We start from the raw sequence: 22165 nt of genomic DNA on the forward strand, positions 1-22165 counted from the left end.
ACTGCAGCTCCTAGGATAATCACACCGTTGATAATAGCACCTGTCCCAGGATGTACAAAGTAAGCACCTGTAGACTCCAGGATATCCACCATGTATGTAATGACCACATAGAGACCTGCAAACTGTTGGAAAAACAGGAATGCGATCATAATGAACAAAGGTTTGTACGCTTCTGGTTGCTGCAATTCTTTCAACGTCAACATAATGTCATGCCAGGTGATGTTGGGTTTAATCTCCTCCTGGGACTTCTGATATGTATTTCCTATTTCAGCCCTTTTGTGCTTCGTCAAAGGTTTTTAGGTTGAGTCACCCGCCAGCGTTTGGAAGGGGGAAAGTTTCAGGTTAACCTAATTTCGAAAAGGGTTAATTATGTCGAGGCTACATTTTTTTTCGAGAGGGGGGGTTTCTTCTTTTGGCTTTTCATGAGGTACCGATTATTCTTCTTTTCTGAGAAATAGCGAGAGAGAGAGAGAGAGAGGAGGGAGGAAGAAGTTAAGCCTCCTAAAAGATAGCTCAACGTGTTGAAACTCGAAATTTAATGATGATGCATTATTAATTTTCTGCCGAAATGAGGTGAGGACCTTCTCATGCGCCAGGCTGTCGGGAAAAAAGGAGAAGACGAAACAAACGTCAGTGCCAGGCCACAACGGCAACCATAGACCATTAACCCTCGCCGAGACCGTCGACCATCGCAGAAAAAATACTCATATCTACCTATTTCTTGATTTTCTGCAAGGGTCGATACTATTTTCGGTTCTCCGCTGTGAACGCCCTACTATCTATTTGTCAACCTTCCTGGCAGAGTCAAATAAGGTTTTATTCTAAAATCCTACAGTGCAAGCAACAACACCCCTACACATGTCACAAAAATTGAGGCCAATAGATGTGATAGACTGATAGAGAAACATGGTCCTGGAACAAGAGTAAAGTCAGCTCCTGCTTGGTTCAAATCTGGCCTTGTTAAAAATTTTCTAACAGAATCAATGTCTCTTATACCTGCTATCAACTTGCTTAGAGAGCCAGGGACTTTTGAGTCCTATTCATGCAAAATCTATTTCATTTATTTTTCATTCTAATGTGCCTTCTTCATGTCTGTACCAGGTGACAACCGGCTATCCACGATGGAGACAGGAACCGCCATCACCCGCGCCATGATTCGAGCGATGCAAAAGTCGCCTCGTGCCCTCCACGTTATGAATATTTAACGTCTTTAATATTTTAACGTGGAATTCCTTATAAATATAATTACCACTAAGTCTTGAGCTTTTCTTGAAACCGTATCCATTGCGCCTCCTTCTTCATTTTCCGTTTCGTCAGGTCATAGGCTTTAGCCCGGATCTCTGGGCTCACGAGCTGTATCCAACCAGCAAAGGCTCAGAGGAGATTAGAACCTAACTAGCCAAATCAATACCTACTGGGCTTACTTTAATTTCAGGTCTGCTTTTTGAGGGAATACATTTTGTCTTTTTCGGAGATAATTTTGACAAATTTATTGAAGAAAATACTTACCTGGTATTGCTTGTGTTTCTGTTCCCAGGTTACTGTACTGAAACCATCAGAGACTCCCCGCATTTTACCTCTGTCCTCCAGAGATGTGGTACCTCCTGGTAGACAAATCTACGAAATAGTACTCAACTATGCCTTCCATTTGAATAAAGCTGCAGAGGTAGGCTATTAGAGAGACCAGGGCTTCTTTTTTAAGAGGTTTGATAGAGAGAGAGCTATAACAACAGATATCTCCGAGATCGAAGAGAAAAAGAGGACAGGTCCGATAATAAGAACGAATATCTTACTGTCCCGAAATCACAGAGAAGGAGTCATTTTAGAAAAGCAGCCTTTTTGAGAACGAACCTTATCCGTTCAGGATAAATTTCGCCCCAGGCGAGAATTGAACCCGCGACCTAGCGCTCACGTGGTAGACGCGCTATCTTCCAAGCTAACTAGGCTGGCTTTTTTTCTTTTACATTTCAGCCGTTTTTAGTCCGTCCTTCCTTTATTATTACTAATAATAAAAGGTATAGTGGACGGACTATTGTATTCGCTTCGGTGTCGTCTGCAGAACCCTGGCCTTCGTAAGAAGTCTGGGGCTCTTCTAGGAAAAAATAAAGGGAATGTCACAAAAGATCTAACCAAGTCGCAGTGACCAAGGGCGTTTATTAAAGCCGATGGCCCTACCTTTACCAATACCAATACCAATACGGTACCGATAGGCTACTCACCTTTGACTCTATCATAGTACATCTGGATACCACTAGCGACAATCATGTACTCGTACGATATTTCTGACCCTGCCTGGGTTGAGAGGTGGATTTTTCTTTCGGGAAACAGATCATCTGACCACTGGAAAATTGACCACGTTGGCTACCACGGAACGCATGTTTTGGAGACACTTTGTATTTTAAATGGTTATCTGAGACTCTCCTTGAAGAATTCGAAGAGAGTGCCCGGGACCACAAGACCACATGGCTGTCTAAACTGGAGAAAGGGGAAGCAGCAGACAAGTTGTTTGAGGAACTGCGCACCGCTCACCCCACTCATGTGTTTATATACTCGGCTATGCTGCAATGTTTGGAACCCGAGGCCAAGAAACTGTTGCCTGGCTTTACTTCGGAATACAAGATGGAGGATGACTTGAGAATTATCGAGGTGGCGAACCTTGCCATCCAGGCGATCGATCAGACAGAACTGCTGGCTTTCCTAGGTAAGTCTTTTATTCGAGTGGGTATCACACTAGACTTGCACGCAGGAGGTCCGGGTTCAATTCCCGGCGGAGCCGAGTTTTTTTTCGGCTCTGTGCTTGGAGTTCGGGGTGCACTCAGCCTCGTGAGGACAATCGAGTAGCGACCAGTGGCATTACCAGAGTAAAAGTACCGATAGTCTACTCACCTTTGACTCTATCATAGTACATCTGGATACCACTAGCGACAATCATGTACTCGTACGATATTTCTGACCCTGCCTGGGTTCGAACCCGGTTGTTCTCGGGATCAAAGCTGACTATTTTGTCCTTAACCCATGTGGCACCAGAGGGCAGCACTGACTTCATGGGACGTCTGCTGTCGCTTAGTTTCTTCATACCGCCTCCAATAAGGGTGAACATGGGTTGATAGTAGTGGTCGTCTGTAGGCTCTACTATGCTCACCTGTGTAGAATGAGAATGGTAAAGGTGTATGAACTGTCAAAGCTGACTATTTTGTCCTTAACCCATGTGGCACCAGAGGGCAGCACTGACTTCATGGGACGTCTGCTATCGCTTAGTTTCTTCATACCGCCTCCAATAAGGGTGAACATGGGTTGATAGTAGTGGTCGTCTGTGGGCTCTACTATGCTCACCTGTGTAGAATGAGAATGGTAAAGGTGTATGAACTTAACGAGAGTTACCTAAGTACATATTTAAAGTAGGTAACAATCATTCATGGTCGCTACTCGATAAAGTAGCCGGTATAGCTACTCAATAGATCAGTTGCGCTTACTTGGGTGATGTTTCAAAGTCAAAGAGCAGGAAAAATGAGGACCAACGGAATTTTTCTTTTTCTTCTGGACGTCTGCTATCGCTTAGTTTCTTCATACCGCCTCCAATGAGGGTGAACATGGGTTGATAGTAGTGGTCGTCTGTAGGCTCTACTATGCTCACCTGTTTAGAATGAGAATGGTAAAGGTGTATGAACTTAACGAGAGTTACCTAAGTACATATTTAAAGTAGGTAACAATCATTCATGGTCGCTACTTTTATTTTTTTTTTTATTCTAAGAGGTTTGATAAAAGTTTGTCCCGAGCTAAACGCTTACAACACAGGCGCGCTACCTTCAAAGATAAATAGGCTGGCTCCTCTGGCTTCTGGCACTTGATTTACTTTGAATATCAAACATAGCCCCTAATGAAACACCTGTTCTGTTTCTCCAGGAGTAAAACACGATGCCCGTCCTGACGCTGCCAAGCTGAAGCAACAGCTAGAGAGACAGAAGATGGTCCTAGTTGACGCGCTTAGTCGTAAGGGTGTCGCGTACTGTCGCATCTTATCCTCAGGTCTGTCACCAAGTCTGCCAGATGGTCACAACATCTCGCTAGAATCAATAGACGATCTATTCGCAACGGTACAGGCTACTCAGTTGTACTCACAAGGCTGAGTTCACCCCGATTCGTATAAGCTTAACCCAACCTTTAGGGCTGTTTGCCCCTATCCTTAAGCTTCGGAGTAGGCTTTGCAGAGAGCACCCTGAATTCCAAGTACAGAGCTGAAAAAATTTCCATCCCGCTGACAAGCGAACCCGGGACCTCCGGCCTTCAAATCTGATGTGATACCCACTCAGGCCGTGGATGTTGCTTTCATATTTTTTGATTATTATAGGTAGATATGTACCTAATGCTTGAATGAAACTAACGAGCAGTAAGCCCTTATGCCCGGCGGAAAAAGTCTCGAGACCTATGTCTCTCAGACTTTCCAACAGACCAACAATTAGGTCTGAGCTTGAGTGGCGAGCATAAGGCCGGCCACTCACTATCAGGTAGACCTGACAGATACGCCTGAACAGGTCCACCTGATGAGCACACACACTATCAGGTAGACCTGACGGACGTACCTGCGTCAGGTCTACCTGACAGGGAATGGCCGGCTTAAGACTATAGTAATGCGGTCAAATTCTTACCTGGCCTTTGCCCAGTCTGGAGGTGAACTTGGCGGCCATGGAACATCCTGCTGCCCCTCCCCCCACCACTAGAAGTTTACATGAGTGAGAGGAAGAGGAGAGGGGATTCTTCATATTTTTTGTGGAGGTCACTGCATTACTTAGAGCTTCCTTTACTTATTCTATCGGCTCCATAAATTTTCTTTTTACTCGGGTGATTCGGCCACTAGTCGCTACTTGGTCAAAGTACTCAACGGTACAGAAGTTCGTTGACCCTGTGACAGACATGAAACAGAGTGCCTACTTTGGTCTCTGGCATGCGGCGAGCTTTAACCACCGTGGACGGTACAGAAGTTCGTTGACCCTGTGACAGACATGAAACAGAGTGCCTACTTTGGTCTCTGGCATGCGGCGAGCTTTAACCACCGTGGCCGACTGATGCGAATGCTACTGAAGGCAATGGAAGAGAAGAGTTCTAAGGAGCTGGTTCAGTGCTTGCTGTACGCATCGTCAGGCCTGGAACATGTAGGCCCTAGTGTGAACTCGCTACTGCCTGTGCTGTTCCCGCCCGCCTCTGCCCTGAGACCTTTTTAGACGAAACCTAGACCTTTGAGACCCTTCTACACTTCTGCAGAAGGTCTCATAACTCTTATAAACATCTAGACAAGTCCTCAAGACCTTTCTAGACGAAACTGATACTCTACCTCTTCGGAGTTTCTTGTCCGTTAACTCTCAAGTCTTCAGTAAGTAAAGATATCTGAGTGAATAATGTGTGGTGAAGCTGAGAGATTCTTCATATTTTTTGTGGAGGTCACTGCATTACTTGGAGCTTCCTTTACTTATTCTATCGGCTCCATAAATTTTCTTTTTACTCGGGTGATTCGGCCACTAGTCGCTACTTGGTCAAAGTACTCTTTCTTCATATTTTTTGTGGAGATCGGAGGATTACTAAGAGCTTCCTTTACTTTTTCTATCGCCTCTATAAGTTTTCATTTTACTCGGGTGATTCCGCTATTAGTCGCTACTTGATCAAAGTACTCATTTTCCTCACGGGGTCAAATAGGTAAGAGAAAATTTTCGTCTTTTTTTAGGGAATACTTGCCTTTCCTTTAATTTTAGGTCTACTTTTCGAGGGAATCTATTCCGTCTTTTTTCTCTGATATATAGACTTATTGAAGAAAATACTTACCTGGTACTTCTTGTGTTTCTGTTCCCAGGTTACTGTACTGAAGCCATCAGAGACTCCCCGCATTTTACCTCTGTCCTCCAGAGATGTGGTACCTCCTGGTAGACAAATCTACGAAATAGTACTCAACTATGCAAAGTACTCGTTTGTCCTCACGAGGTCAAATAGGCAAGCGAGAACTGTCTTCTTTTTAAGGGAATACTGGTTTGCCGGGCAGTGGCACTACCATACCCAAACCATTTTCGATTATTTAATAATGCTGACAAGGCAATGCACGCGAAAGCGATGCATTGTCTGGTCTAACAGCGAACGAAAAAGACAGAGCTTCGCGAGTCGGCATACCTTGAATATTTAACGTCTTTAATATTTTAACGTGGAATTCCTTGTAAATATAATTATCACTAAGTCTTAAGCTTTTCTTGAAACCGTATCCATTGCGCCTCCTTCTTCATTTTCCGTTTCGTCAGGTCATAGGCTTTAGCCCGGATCTCTGGGCTCACATAACGCGCACTTGAATATTTAAACGTGTTTAATATTTCAACGTGGAATTCCTTATAAATATAATTACCACTAAGTCTTAAGCTTTTCTTGAAACCGTATCCATTGCGCCTTCTTCTTCATTTTCCGTTTCGTCAGGTCATAGGCTTTAGCCCGGATCTCTGGGCTCACGAGCTGTATCCAACCAGCAAAGGCTCAGAGGAGGTTAGAACCTAACTAGCCAAATCAATACCTACTGGGCTTTACTTTAATTTTAGGTCTGCTTTTTGAGGGAATACATTTTGTCTTTTTCGGGGATAATTTTGACAAACTTATTGAAGAAAATACTTACCTGGTATTGCTTGTGTTTCTGTTCCCAGGTGACTGTACTGAAACCATCAGAGACTCCCCGCATTTCACCTCTGTCCTCCAGAGATGTGGTACCTCCTGGTAGACAAATCTACGAAATAGTACTCAACTATGCCTTCCATTTGAATAAAGCTGCATACATTTTGTCTTTTTCGGGGATAATTTTGACAAACTTATTGAAGAAAATACTTACCTGATATTGCTTGTGTTTCTGTTCCCAGGTTACTGTACTGAAACCATCAGAGACTCCCCGCATTTTACCTCTGTCCTCCAGAGATGTGGTACCTCCTGGTAGACAAATCTACGAAATAGTACTCAACTATGGAGAAGTTTTATTTACATATTCGTCTAAGATCCATAGTGTGTTGAAAGACCAAGGGTATACCGCCTTACAAGGCAACGTGTTCACTCCCTGTTTTGCTGTTTCACCAGACCTCCCAAATGAAACATCTGTCTGAACACCCCAGGACCATTCCAATAGCCTCGTAACATGAGATTCAAGAAGTTTTATTTACATATTCGTCTAAGATCCATAGCGTGTTGAAAGACCAAGGGTATACCGCCTTAGAAGGCAACCTGTTCACTGCCTGTTTTGCTGTTTCACCAGACCTCCCAAATGAAACATCTGTCTGAACACCCCAGGACCATTCCAATAGCCTCGTAACATGAGATTCCAATAGAGGAATGGCATGACCTGTTTCTTCATTTGAAACATGAGGGATCTCTCCTTGCTCTGATCCACGGGGAATGTTTCCAGGGGTTTCAGCGTGTAGTCAAACTCTGCCATGACACATTTAGAATATCCAGTCACCAAGGGGCATGATGTGTAGCCGTTATATTCATGCGGCAATGCCCTGTTCTTCATTACAGCACTGAGATTATCATACACAACCTTACACTGGCCAGCCACAGCAGCAGCTGTCTTGCTAGTGGGTAGATTAGAACAATCCCCTATAGCAAATACATTGCTATACTTGACATGTTGCAGTGTTGCCTTGTCGACATTGACGTAACCTGATTGGTCGACGAGACGCGATGTTGCCAGCTCGGGCACGGGACCCATGGGGGGTGTCACATGCATGATGGCATACGGGAGACGTTCTGTCTTGTCTTCACTCTTGAATACTGCCTCCTTATTGGCTAGATCTATCTCTACCAGAGCCTTACCCTTGTGAACATCCACGCCTCGTCCAATCAGAATATCGTGAATCTTCTCAGCATAGAAGGGAGACGGGAACAGGACACCCATACCTGTAATACAATGGAAATGTATTAGCCTTTGTGTCATGAATGGCATACCTTGTGCTGTGTCTATCACAGCATTATGTACAAGTTACAAGCCTTTTCTACAATATATTTTTTTTCCAATGTACAGTGTCAAACTCACTCTACGAGGCCCCTAACAGCCGGATCGGCCCCAATGAGAAAATGCCCTCAATGTGTTGAACGTTTTTGCTAATTTTCATCAAAATCAGAAGAACCGTTTGAAAGTTATGGTGGAACAAGCAGACAGATAAACGCCAGTAAACTTCAAGTTCTTGGAACCTCGTTCGTTCAAATACCAAGTTCACAAAACTTTGACTTCGCCAGGAATCGAGCCCGGACCTCCTGATATTATGACTAGTGTGATGGAGGTTGTCATACCTGTACAGTAGGTCAACTTGGCAGCGTCTCGTTTCTTATGCTTCCTCAGATACTCGTCTCCTATAAGCACTGCTTTCATAGGGGCACCTCCACACAAGTTACAAGCCTTTTCTACAATATATTTTCCAATGTACAGTGTCAAACTCACTCTACGAGGCCCCTAACAGCCGGATCGGCCCCAATGAGAAAATGCCCTTAATGTGTTGAACTTTTTTGCTAAATTTCATCAAAATCAGAAGAACCGTTTGAAAGTTATGGTGGAACAAGCAGACAGATAAACGCCAGTAAACTTCAAGTTCTTGGAACCTCGTTCGTTCAAATACCAAGTTCACAAAACTTTGACTTCACCAGGAATCGAACCCGGACCTCCTGATATTATGACTAGTGTGATGGAGGTTGTCATACCTGTGCAGTAGGTCAACTTGGCAGCGTCTCGTTTCTTATGCTTCCTCAGATACTCGTCTCCTATAAGCACTGCTTTCATAGGGGCACCTCCACACTTGATAGGCGTGGCGGGGAATGTGTACAGGACAGGACCGGACTGGAAGTGCTGAAGATTGCGCAATGTTTTCTCAACATATTGGGGGGAGTAGTTGGTACTCACGCCGCTGTCTGGTTGGTCCAGAGCTTCCTGAAGACCTGAGGGCCTTCGTAAGAAGTCTAGGGTTCTTCTAGGAAAAAATAAAGGGAATGTCACAAAAGATCTAACCAGGTCGCAGTGACCAAGGGCGTTTATTAAAGCCGATGGCCCTACCTTTACCAATACCAATAGGGTACCGATAGTCTACTCACCTTTGACTCTATCATAGTACATCTGGATACCACTAGCGACAATCATGTACTCGTACGATATTTCTGACCCTGCCTGGGTTCGAACCCGGTTGTTCTCGGGATCAAAGCTGACTATTTTGTCCTTAACCCATGTGGCACCAGAGGGCAGCACTGACTTCATTGGACGTCTGCTATCGCTTAGTTTCTTCATACCGCCTCCAATGAGGGTGAACATGGGTTGATAGTAGTGGTCGTCTGTAGGCTCTACTATGCTCACCTGTTTAGAATGAGAATGGTAAAGGTGTATGAACTTAACGAGAGTTACCTAAGTACATATTTAAAGTAGGTAACAATCATTCATGGTCGCTACTCGATAAAGTAGCCGGTAGCTACTCAGTTGTACTCACAAGGCTGAGTTCACCCCGATTCGTATAAGCTTAACCCAACCTTTAGGGCTGTTTGCCCCTATCCTTAAGCTTCGGAGTAGGCTTTGCAGAGAGCACCCTGAATTCCAAGTACAGAGCTGAAAAAATTTCCATCCCGCTGACAAGCGAACCCGGGACCTCCGGCCTTCAAATCTGATGTGATACCCACTCAGGCCGTGGATGTTGCTTTCATATTTTTTGATTATTATAGGTAGATATGTACCTAATGCTTGAATGAAACTAACGAGCAGTAAGCCCTTATGCCCGGCGGAAAAAGTCTCGAAACCTAGGTCTCTCAGACTTTCCAACAGACCAACAATTAGGTCTGAGCTTGAGTGGCGAGCATAAGGCCGGCCACTCACTATCAGGTAGACCTGACAGATACGCCTGAACAGGTCCACCTGATGAGCACACACACTATCAGGTAGACCTGACGGACGTACCTGCGTCAGGTCTACCTGACAGGGAATGGCCGGCTTAAGACTATAGTAATACGGTCAAATTCTTACCTGGCCTTTGCCCAGTTTGGAGGTGAACTTGGCGGCCATGGAACATCCTGCTGCCCCTCCCCCCACCACTAGAAGTTTACATGAGTGAGAGGAAGAGGAGAGGGGGGAGGTGGAGAAGGACGAGGAGAGGAGGTTGTAGGATTTGAGGGGGCACAGCTTGAGAGATTTCATGACGGGGATCTGAAATGTGATAAAAAAGTTATTGGTTTGTTTCTCGATTAATTTTATCGATTTGGACTCGAACAGCCTCTAGATTAAAAAGACGCCGCGCTAATCACTAAGAGCGGGGTTTACCAATTCAGAATTGAGATGAATCTAGGATTGAACCTACGCGTTTCTCGATTAATTTTATCGATTTGGACTCGAACCACTAGCCTCTAGATTAAAAAGACGCCGCGCTAATCACTAAGAGCGGGGTTTACCAATTCAGAATTGAGATGAATCTAGGATTGAGCTACTTATGCGGGGTTTACCAATTCAGAATTGAGATGAATCTAGGATTGAACCTACTTATAATAGCCAACTCCGACTTCGTAAAACGCGGGCAAAGTACACCACTGAGGTGTGAGGTCGGTATGGTACTGCTTAAAAATATGTGTAGCTGTAGCTGTCAGTAGGTACCTCTCGTCACTCTTTCATAACTTGCATCATCCTTGATGAGTCATTAATTTGACTCATGAAATAATGTATAATAGCCAACTACGACTTCGTAAAACGCGGTCAAAGTACACCACTGAGGTGTGAGGTCGGTATGGTACTGTTTAAAAATAGCTGTAGCTGTCAGTAAGTACCTCTCGTCACTCTTTCATAACTTGCATCATCCTTGATGAGTCATTAATTTGACTCATGAAATAATCATCAGGTACTTACACTGATTGGCCTATTACCTACAACTAGCACGGAATGCAAAATGCTCGTATTACCCACAAACAATTCATCGTGAATCGTATAACCATTCGTACCTACTGTAGTTAATAAAGTAGCCTACTTACTACCCACACTATTAGGTTACCTACTGCAAATAAGTAGGAAAGTAGGTACCTATATAGGTGATGTATTGAGCATAAAATTCCATACTCGGTTGGATTGAACCCGCGCCCTCTTGACTACAAGACGCGTGTCTTGACCACTACCACTACACTACCGAAGCAAGATACATCTGCTGTAAAAGGACTGATAGGTTCAAGTTTACTTACGTGAGTGATCCTCTACTTTCCAAATTGAGTTCTGCTAAAACTTCCTGGAATCTTATGACACAAATTTGTTCACAGTACCTAACAGTTGATATGCCCTCTTGTTGAAAAAATGACCGGTAAACAAATTTAACGAAAGTAATTTTTTAGAGTACGTCACCGATTAGAAAAATGTCCACAACATCATTGTTGGAAAAAACCAACTGTTATCACTTCCTTATCTCAAACACTAATTGCACAATTTGCCAGAAACTGAAAAGACACAACGACAAAGAATGCAATTCTTTCCGACGAAATTAGCTTCACAAAACGCCGGCCTTGTTAAAAAATATTATTTATTAGTGCTATTTTTTAAATTTACGTTGTTATTTTACCCGTATTCAGCACTCCTTTAAATATAAATATTACGTTATTATTTTACTAGTTTTTTAGCACTCCTACGAAACACTCCTACGAATGAATGTTATTCTACACATTCACAACAAAATTCTGCATACACAAATTATTAATTTACTCTATCAATAATTTCCGGTGCATGCTAGGTAAACAGTTCCCAGTTGTACAGTGTAGCAGTAGGTAGATACTTGTATGTATATACGCCAATATCAATGGACTACTCAAGTAAACGTAAACTTGCTCACAAATACTGCGTAGGTACGTGGGTAATTGGCTGATTAATGGAAAAGTTCATTTAATTTCCATTTCATTGGCCTTTAAGCTAGCAGCACAGGCCAACCATTTCCCACCGGATCACTGAAGCAACGTTACGGGTGGTTGGTATCCGGATGACCTGGGCAATCGGGTGTTGCTAGCTTTTGTCGGCTTCACTAGTCACCAAATGGGGGGTAAAACGCCCTTCACTAAAATTTTTAGCGGTTATAGAGTAACGTTAAACCACCTAGAAAATCATGGGCCTTGAGGGTGTGTTTATGAACAGGGCTGAGATGAGCTCGGACGACGTGAGATAGCTGTCCCGGCGGCAATTTTTAAAATTCATTTTATATTTATTTTTGTTTGCTTTGTAATTTGCTTGTTTTTAATAGCTAATATAAATGAAAAGTATAATATAAACGTGCAAACTAAAGATAAAAAGTAAAAAATTAATTCAGATTGTACAAGTTGCGGAAAAAAAATCAAAAATTCGAATTTCCCGCCAACTTTACACGCAAAAAGGCCGACGATGGCCTACGATGGCCCTGTTCATAACCACGGCCTCAAGTTTGGAGCCGATTTGCGGTCAAAATCACCGTTCCCACTTGTCGTGAGTTTCATTCGATCCCCCCCCCCCTCCTAAATGTCCTGTAGGCAATGTAATTTAGAATTTATTGAGAGTGTTCCCACTACGCACGACACGATTTTTTTTTCCGAACGACATCAAGTGAGAGGGGTTCTTAATCTGCGAAAATTACTGCACTGTAAAGTTGTTTACTGAGAAGTACTGAATACGTGTTGCGGTTATCAACTGTGATAGAATATTACTGAGAATATGGCCAAGACACTTCTACTGCGGCTAAACCAAAGCAATGTGATGACAGAGTAGGTAATAATAACTTCAGGCAATGGAGTAGACATGCTCAGTGGAAACATTTGATTGATATGCCGTGTCATAGAATAATATTGACGGCTTCAAATTGATATACTGATGTCAGCCTAGATAACTTGGAACTATAGAAGCAAGTGCTGGGGGTCGGATGATTACTTTCTTAAGTACAGGTTGGGTGATCTTGAGGATGCGTTGGGACTCTTCTGCCTCTTCTGTTCTGCCCTGTCCATGTAGCCAGGTGGGACTCTCAGGTATAATCATAGTATGATTACTTTCTTAAGTACAGGTTGAGTGATCTTGAGGATGCGTTGGGACTCTTCTGCCTCTTCTGTTCTGCCCTGTCCATGTAGCCAGGTGGGACTCTCAGGTATAATCATAGATATTTTACTCTTTCCAGAAAGAACTTTTTATAAATTTTTTTTTGACATGATTTTTTTTCGTATTGTTTCAGATGGTCTTGGTCCCCATTAAACACTGATTTTCAGCTACGTGAACGGACGACTACCTGGGTACCATCACATGCTGGCTAAATTGGAGTGCACTCAGTTTCTTGGGAACAGCTGAAGAGCTGATTAAAGTTCAAGAGAAACAGACAGGTGAGTTTTTAAGCTTAGCTAGCGAAATTTGAGCTGGAAATTACCCGGGTGGAATTGTTCCTTAAAGGTGTGTCCTCACATAGTCGGCGGATGTCGATCGATGTGAATTTATTGCGAATCGATTTGGATCGACGGCCGGTCGAACATGTTTGGACTTTCCTTAACACATATGAAAATCTCGTCAAATCAGAATCTCTCCGAATTCACCAATGGTCAGGTTTTATTCACACGGTTTGTATTGACACGACACCCTAATCCCCTAATGTACCGGTCACGAGTTCAGCACATGCTTTTCATAACAGGTCTGTCGATCGATGTGAATTTATTGCGAATCGATTTGGATCGACGGCCGGTCGAACTCTCCTTTACACATATGAAAATCTCGTCAAATCAGAATCTCTCCGAATTCACCAATGGTCAGGTTTTATTCACACGTGCATTGACACGACACCCTAATGTACCGGTCAGGAGTTCAGCACATGCTTTTCATAACAGGTTTTTCGGTATTCAAATGAGATGAACGGAGATGGAGATATTGAAAACCCCGGTTCTCCATCTCCGTCTGATTCCAAGTTTGGTGCCAACTTTTGGTAGGTCCCAGTGACCAATGATGGGGGGGGGAACATTAAGAGTTCCTTACTTACCTACTACATAAGTATGTATGTAAATTTTGTCTACTTTGACATTGGAGTTTTTTTTTACCCAGTTTATTGATTCAGGTTGATTTTTTAAAGAGGTTTAATAGAAGGAACTATAATTGCTTCGGTCGTATTGTCCTGAAAGCGGAGTGAGGAGGAAGCCAGCCGTTCCGAGAACGAACCTTATCTGTTTAGGATAAAATCCGCCCCGGGCGAGAATCGAACCCACGACCTAGCGCTTACAAGGGAGGCGCGCTACCCTCCAAGCTAACTAAGCTGGCGTTAATTGATTGAACGAACAAATTTCCAAGTCATACATACATACCTCCTCGATGAAGTTTTCTTTAGTTCGCCTGTTTCTTTGCTCATTTCATCATAATTCATGATTTCATGAACGATTGCCGGTTAGTTTTAACTTCACTGTTGACTCCATTGTGTTTGCCATCGAACCGAGGTATTTGGTGCCAACTTTTGGTCAAAATATCTCGAAATTTATACCCTGAACCATTGGGGAGTAGCGAAACGATTAAAAATTAGGAGGAAAATGAAAACACAATCTTAGTGTAAAACTATGTGTATATTGATAACAATAGGATAATAATTAAATAAGTATTATAGTTAAAGCTATGGAAAAAAAATAGGTTACTAAAGAATATTCTACCTTCTAATGGTGTCATAGTTGGAGTTCTTAAAATCTAGGAGTTCTACAGGACTTTCCTACTCTTTTCTATGATTTAATGACAGTACTGCTAGATCTACTTGAAAAATTGACGATTGTTAGAAACAGAAAATAAATACATACATAGAATTAAAAATCTGCAGAAACAAAAAGTTCAACCAGGATTCAGGACTATTTCCAGAAATTAGCGGTAGGACCTTAGGAACAATATAGAGTCCTCAACAAGCTGGGTCCGTCCCTCCGGGAATTTTTTAGCCCGTAGTTTATTCGATCGTGATTAGAGAAAATCAGTACCTATGTACCTATTCCGTCCGCAACAGTACAAATTGCTTGTTACTAATTTGTCCAAAGCAAAAGTCCAATTTTTCTGGACTAGTTGTTTAATTTTGACTTTCCTTGAACAAATTTTCAGTAGTTTATGGTATGATATTTTTTTTTTTTTAATGATATTTTTACTTTTTCCAGTAGAATCAACTTCTGATATGTTATTTAGATACCAAAACGTAGGTACATATGTATTTCCTAAGCTTCCTATTTTTCCCAACAGTCCGAGTTCATACTTTTGGTTCCTCGTCATCGGGATTTTGCTCGTTATCACCATGTCCACCCTGGTCGTCTATAACTTGGGCTACTACATTAATCACTGCAAAATTTTATCTCAATACGACGTAGTATAGGGTCTCATTATACCGCGTCTTGACAAATTTTCGTTTGTTCAAGGATTATGGGACGACTTGGTCTATGTTTTGATTATTATTTGCCTCTTAAGTAGAGAGATTGAAGCCCCAATTCCCCGTGGATTACTGAAGTTAAACAGCTGTGATTAGCATCTTGGGCATTACGTTCTTCTGACTTTCATGACCCCACTCAAACTGGGTGAGGTTAATGTAAAGAGGCGGGTAGTTTGTCGATCTATGGTTAAATCCTTTAGAATTATATTGACGAGGAACTTTAACAAGACGTATTTTTGTGGATTAATAATATTACAGCATATTAACTTTAACCCAGTAAGACCGAAAACTATTTTTCCCTCGATTTTTTTTTTTTTTTTTGTTTTTTTTTTTTTATTGTAATAACACAAACATACTTCTGCTCCAAATATTTTTGCCAAACTAGATCAGGACCAAAGAGCATCTTCTTGACAATCAATTTTATCAGTTTCTACACGTATTCCTAGTGTCTAGCCATTTGGAGGCGAAATCTACTGACATGTGTTCGGTGTTACATATACATATGTAACGCCAGGACTTGGAGGGTTAATTGATAGCATCCCTTTGTATTTTACTATCCGCGTCAGGCGTTTAATACTTTATGGAAACAATGATAGTTCTTGTGTTGTATTAAAATAAGATGCTCATGCTTGTATCAAAATAAGATATGCACGGGGAAGAATGGTAAGATTTGACTATCTGTATTTAGAGACTATCATGTGATAAACAATCAACATTAGGAGATCGTTATATAACCAACACACGGGGACATCAACACAAAAGAAGCGTGAAGAGAATTCACACTTCTTTGAAAAACAAATATGTACCTACTGAATTAATTAATAACTATAGATTTCAAACTGTAGCTGTAATAATAGTATGCTTTTATTTAACTTAAGATCTCTGTTTGCTTAATTGCTTTTACCTATGTGTGGGTCAAATCTACTAACTAACTTTTACTGAACTTTTGAACCACTTTTATCTTTTACTGAACCAATTACCAATTGACTTAAAACTTGGTTCACAAAAGATATATCTTGGATCACAAATAAATATCACAATAATTGCACATTTTATCAAAAATTTGTATATTCAAATTTTTTGCATACAATAAAAGCATATATGTATTTTTTTTTTAATTTTAAAAATTTCCACTGTTTCAAATATTAAAAGCTCCTTAAAAAACTCATACCTTGGTTTTTCTTCGACAAAAGCACATGTAAAAGAGGAGCTCCAGAGTAGGTATCCTTTTGAAAAATTCAACACCTAGAAACAAGGTACATTTTGGAATTTGCTTAAAAAGAACAAACGCAAGTTTGAATATTTACATACGTGATTCCGCGATTCAAGTTCTTGTTCTCACTGAGAAGACAACTGAGAACTGACTGAGTTCTGAAACCCGTGGTAACCTAGCAAGTTAGAGCAGAGAGAACCGAGCCATTCATTTTACTAACCCAGCCATTGAGTATTCCGACCTACAGTGTGGACCCAACCGTGTATATTAAACTTGTTTTATAGGGGTTTAACATCTGCAGGGGTTGTGGCCAGACCTAGGAAGAAATAGACAAAGATTTCAGTTAGTTACCTTGAAAATAATATGTGAGAAGTAAAACAAGCAGGGTCCGTCCCTCCGGGAATTTTTTAGCCCGTGGTGATTAGAGAAAATCAATACCTATATACCTACCTAATTTGTTTAATATTCAGTTTATTATTATTCTTGATTTGATTATTTGATTTTTCAATTATTAACTTACAATGTTGCAACTTACACCTACTGTGATGCGTAACATGGTTAGTAGGTATATAATAGTCATTGTCATTAAGTACAATTAATATTAAAAATAATGTGTAAAAAATGGATATTTTAGCAAAATACATGTAGCTACAGAACAATCTATATTTACGTAGTGAGTAAGTAGATATAATTTGGTATAAAAATAATTTAAACTTCGTGTTATTTTGCATGTTTAGTTCTTCATATTGATTGATGGGAAAATTACACCAATTTAAATCGAATTAAAAGTTAAAAATAAAAACTACAATAATTTCAGTAATTTTTATTGAAATTTAATGGAAAATTATGACTTGAACAACAGCAAAATTAAATTCCTTTTGTAAAATTATCAGCCTCTCCCTTTTGTATCGACCTCGGTGGCGTAGACGTCCGTCTGGCAATCAGGAGGGTGTGGTTTCAATACCAGTCTCAACATTGTTTGAATATTTGACCACAATAATATCAGTCCTAAGCTTGTTTCGCTTGCTTAAGTAATTCAAACGCAACACCTACAATATTGATTCTGGAAAAATTCATACCAACGGAAAGTCAAGGGCAAGGGCATTGCCATCAAAGGCCTCGAACCCGCACCCTCCTGATTGATAGCCACTTACCTACTGACAGTCCGGACAGAAGACGGCTAATGTACAGGTTAATAAGGTCTGATTTGGTGGCCATTAGTAACCAGCCGCATAAACTGGGTACGTTGGTTATCATGAGAGCGGATTTTCTGCCGTACTTGTCTATGATTGGTCCGCTCAGTAGACAGCCAATCGGCATCGTGATTGCAGATATACTGGCTGAAATAGGGAAGATTATTTTAATTAGGAATAGGTTAAATTGGATCAGTCACAATATTGTTATTTTAAAAATCTGAAAATCTTTTTCAATTGTTATTCAAGTTAGGCAACTTTGCGCGTATAATTGGTATCCATCTCTATGACCCGCAATAATATCAGTCCTAAGCTTGTTTCGCTTGCTTAAGTAATTCAAACGCAACACCTACATTATTGATTTTGGAAAAATTCATACCAACGGAAAGTCAAGGGCATTGCCATCAAAGGCCTCAAACCCGCTCTCTCCTGATTGATAGCCACTTACCTACTGACAGTCCGGACAGAAGACGGCTAATGTACAGGTTAATGAGGTCTGATTTGGTGGCCATTAGTAACCAGCCGCATAAACTGGGTACGTTGGTTATCATGAGAGCGGATTTTCTGCCGTACTTGTCTATGATTGGTCCGCTCAGTAGACAGCCAATCGGCATCGTGATGGCAGATATACTGGCTGAAATAGGGAAGATTATTTTAATTAGGAATAGGTTAAATTGGATCAGTCACAATTGTTATTTTAAAAATCTGAAAATCTTTTTCAATTGTTATTCAAGTTAGGCAACTTTGCGCGTATAATTGGTATCCATCTCTATGACCATCTGAGCAATTATTGAGTTCAAACCTAGAACTCAGTTTGTTCGTTTTATCATTTTAATGTGATTCATTCTATTTGATTTTCTACTTACCAAACCAGGATGCTTGGTCGATCGTCAAGTAACTCATCTGAGGTAGTGCCACGGCTGGAAACCCAAAACTCATCCCAGGGGCTACGCCTGGTAATATCACAATGAGGCCCAAGTATATCTGGAAACAAATGAGGTAGGCGTTGAATTAATCCATATCAAATGGTCCTTGTCTCTCCACCCCGGGTTACATTACATTACATTGAAATGGGGGTCGTTTCTGGCAAAATTCCTGTGTGCGGAGTCCAGTATGTAGGACTATTGCATCCCTCCACCACGGGTTACGTTAAACTGAGAAAGTGTCAGCCTTTCAAGGCACAGATATTAACACGAGACATTGGCGATGAACTTATTTTAGACTCTGCTTATAGTACAGGGTGTCTACGACTGGAAAACTGGGAAAAGAGAGGGCTTTGGTTTTTCCATTTTGGTAGACACCCTGATAGGAAGATTAGGAAGCTACTCGTATTCGTAGTCTTCAAAAAGGCCCCTTTTACGTAGAAGAGAAATTTCAATCCTGAGGTAAAGCTACGGAAACCTTTTTCGTTATCGCCACTATAATATTCCTGTAAACTTACCAATCTAAACAGGGTGGGCGTGTCGGTATGTTCCCCATTGGAAATGTCAATGATGTCCGCTGCATTGCTGCTGGTGGCAATTACAGGATGGGCGTACGATTTCTTGGTTTTGCCAAGTAATTTCTCGGTTTCTGCCATTATACCGATGGAGGGGATACTTTGATGGTTTCACCAGATGGGTATGGTGTAATTGAATCTGGGAAATATCATCTTGTCATCTGGAATTAAACAAAACAACGTTATTTATTTGTGAAAACGTTGCGCGTGATTGGTATCCGAATGAGTGACTGACTCCATCCGTATTTATTGTTCTTTTGACTTGATTGTTCCGCGATAAAACTTGAATGGTTTGCACGATTTTGATCCATCAAGACATATTCTCACCTGTTTGAAGTCTTGGGCCCGGGCATATTCTATGCGTACGCGTTCGTAGCATTCTCCTGCTGTCTGTTCGTGAGGAAATATCTGCCCGAGACCACGGGAATGACGTTGTCTCAGATAGGGGACTCGTTTAGTATAGATGGATATACGCCGTATACGCTCATAGATTAGATTTCAGAAGATGCAAAAATTGTGTATAATTAGTAGGTATGTATACTAGTCCGATAGGTGAATAAATCATTTGAGTTACATATGTAGCTCCTGTTAGGTGATAATGATACGATGTAAGGTTTGCTCTGGTTGAGTACGTCTATAACAAAACTTTGACGGACTTTGGTTTGCTAGAGTGTTTTGAATGCAAAAATTGTGTATAATTAGTAGGTATGTATACTAGTCCGATAGGTGAATAAGTCATTTGAGTTAAGTACCTACATATGTAGCTCCTGTAAGGTGATAATGATACGATGTAAGGTTTGCTCTGGTTGAGTACGTCTATAACAAAACTTTGACGGACTTTGGTTTGCTAGAGTGTTTTGAATCTCATTGTAACAATAATATAGGTAAACCACGTATTTACTCTACAAATATTTAATATTTTAGCAGTGACTTTCTATTAGGTGACATTTTTATGTGACATAATTCATAATTTGGTTTCGAGCGCTTGAAGTTGACTATCAGGTCATTTTCTTTAATTTTATGCAAGAAAATTTATACTCGTATTATGTTGTAATGATGTAAATGAAAAATAAAGTTAATAATAAAACACTTGATAAAAGGCTTTGATTTCACTTATGGAAAAATCTAAAGTTGTTTTCAGCAAGCAGTAATAAAACATAACTTTTAAAGGGGAACCCTTATCCAATAAAGTAGAAAACATGCTGAATAACTACAAAGGAGTACAAATAACTACCTGATGAAATAACTGATGTCTCCAACAACGTCGGATACTAGAAAATAATAGGTAGGTACCTTCAACTAATTGTGAAAAGTCATGCAAGATAAATAATAACGACACAAACACAGACACGAAAAATGTAACATTGGCTTACGATGTTAATAGATCTAGTTTTCTACTATGGAATCTATGGATGTACTCGTGTGAGATGAAGGTTAATTGTACTTGAAAGAAATTTGCACTCGCGTTTCAATTGCAGAAATGTAAATTATTGTGGTTTTCCCGTGTTGACTTATCACGTGCTACTCTACAGAATACACGAGTGTAAAGATATGTCCACACGTAGTCGACGGGCAATCAATATCGACTGAAACCGTTTACCGATCGACGGCGGTCAACTATGTATGGACATAGCTTAAAGCTGTGTCCAGGCGTAATGGACGAGCATCTTTCGAGGAACATCGATTAGAGTGGACGGTTTCACTTCGTCGATTGACGTCGATTGTGGACATGTCAGTCGACCGTCGAACGACGCCCGTCGATAATACATAATTGTGTGGATATAGGTTTGTGTGACCGCATTGCTATGAAATAAACACGGTGATTAAACAATCTTTTCTTTGCCACCTCTATTTTCCAAGTTTGATCAAAATCGTGCAAACCATTCAAGTTTTATCGCGGAACAATCAAGTCAAAAGAACAATAAATACGGATGGAGTCAGTCACTCATTCGGATACCAATCACGCGCAACGTTTTCACAAATAAATAACGTTGTTTTGTTTAATTTCCGGATGGAGTCAGGAGTCACTCATTCGGATACCAATCACGCGCAACGTTTTCACAAATAAATAACGTTGTTTTGTTTAATTCCAGATGACAAGATGATATTTCCCAGATTCAATTACACCATAGCCATCTGGTGAAACCATCAAAGTATCCCCTCCATCGGTATAATGGCAGAAACCGAGAAATTACTTGGCAAAACCAAGAAATCGTACGCCCATCCTGTAATTGCCACCAGCAGAAAGAACAATAAATACGGATGGAGTCAGTCACTCATTCGGATACCAATCACGCGCAACGTTTTCACAAATAAATAACGTTGTTTTGTTTAATTCCAGATGACAAGATGATATTTCCCAGATTCAATTACACCATAGCCATCTGGTGAAACCATCAAAGTATCCCCTCCATCGGTATAATGGCAGAAACCGAGAAATTACTTGGCAAAACCAAGAAATCGTACGCCCATCCTGTAATTGCCACCAGCAGCAATGCAGCGGACATCATTGACATTTCCAATGGGGAACATACCGACACGCCCACCCTGTTTAGATTGGTAAGTTTACAGGAATATTATAGTGGCGATAACGAAAAAGGTTTCCGTAGCTTTACCTCAGGATTGAAATTTCTCTTCTACGTAAAAGGGGCCTTTTTGAAGACTACGAATACGAGTAGCTTCCTAATCTTCCTATCAGGGTGTCTACCAAAATGGAAAAACCAAAGCCCTCTCTTTTCCCAGTTTTCCAGTCGTAGACACCCTGTACTATAAGCAGAGTCTAAAATAAGTTCATCGCCAATGTCTCGTGTTAATATCTGTGCCTTGAAAGGCTGACACTTTCTCAGTTTAACGTAACCCGTGGTGGAGGGATGCA

At 41.1% G+C, this 22165-nt stretch overlaps 2 protein-coding genes and 1 long non-coding RNA gene across 5 annotated transcripts; all 3 read right to left on the bottom strand.

The window, feature by feature from the left end:
• Positions 1–3: 3 nt before the first annotated feature.
• LOC103519583 (facilitated trehalose transporter Tret1-like) lies at positions 4–19462 on the bottom strand (the record flags this gene model as incomplete). The annotated part of the gene is made up of 7 exons (XM_026831033.1): positions 19234–19462; positions 18659–18776; positions 18241–18426; positions 17754–17939; positions 15216–15298; positions 13006–13131; positions 4–251 (listed from the first exon to the last, which is right to left on the bottom strand). Coding segments are annotated over exons 1-7 (1085 nt in total), but the record flags the coding sequence as incomplete, so codon positions are not given.
• LOC113471691 lies at positions 3544–4752 on the bottom strand. The gene is made up of 2 exons (XR_003394291.1): positions 4647–4752; positions 3544–3634 (listed from the first exon to the last, which is right to left on the bottom strand). It is a non-coding gene; the product is annotated as an uncharacterized LOC113471691 (long non-coding RNA).
• On the bottom strand, positions 7001–11523 carry LOC103519581 (sulfide:quinone oxidoreductase, mitochondrial). 3 transcript variants are annotated; one of them, XM_017448243.2, is made up of 7 exons: positions 11203–11523; positions 10007–10186; positions 9094–9349; positions 8794–8940; positions 8302–8388; positions 7315–7908; positions 7001–7139 (listed from the first exon to the last, which is right to left on the bottom strand). In XM_017448243.2, the coding sequence occupies exons 2-7, from the start codon at positions 10175–10177 to the stop codon at positions 7063–7065; spliced, it is 1332 nt and encodes a 443-aa protein (XP_017303732.1). In that variant the 5' UTR covers positions 10178–10186; positions 11203–11523; the 3' UTR covers positions 7001–7062. The 3 variants fall into 3 exon arrangements, with proteins under 3 accessions (XP_017303732.1, XP_017303731.1, XP_026686835.1); XM_017448242.2 differs by lacking the exon at positions 7001–7139 and having other exon boundaries at positions 7176–7908; XM_026831034.1 differs by lacking the exons at positions 7001–7139; positions 8302–8388 and having other exon boundaries at positions 7176–7908; positions 8707–8940.
• Positions 19463–22165: the final 2703 nt, after the last annotated feature.

Source organism: Diaphorina citri, unplaced genomic scaffold (genome assembly GCF_000475195.1).
Source record: "Diaphorina citri unplaced genomic scaffold, Diaci psyllid genome assembly version 1.1 scaffold2816, whole genome shotgun sequence".
In the NCBI taxonomy this organism is placed as follows: domain Eukaryota; kingdom Metazoa; phylum Arthropoda; class Insecta; order Hemiptera; family Psyllidae; genus Diaphorina; species Diaphorina citri.

What these genes read in the sequence shown, in the direction of transcription:
- LOC103519581 (XM_017448243.2), bottom strand. Translation starts at nt 10,177, where the DNA reads ATGAAATCTCTCAAGCTGTGCCCCCTCAAATCCTACAACCTCCTCTCC. An exon ending in CCAAACTGGGCAAAGGCCAG is followed by an intron (nt 9,350 to 10,006) that starts GTAAGAATTTGA and finishes CATTCTAAACAG; the next exon opens with GTGAGCATAGTAGAGCCTAC. An exon ending in TTGGAATCTCATGTTACGAG is followed by an intron (nt 7,140 to 7,314) that starts GCTATTGGAATG and finishes TCATGTTACGAG; the next exon opens with GCTATTGGAATGGTCCTGGG.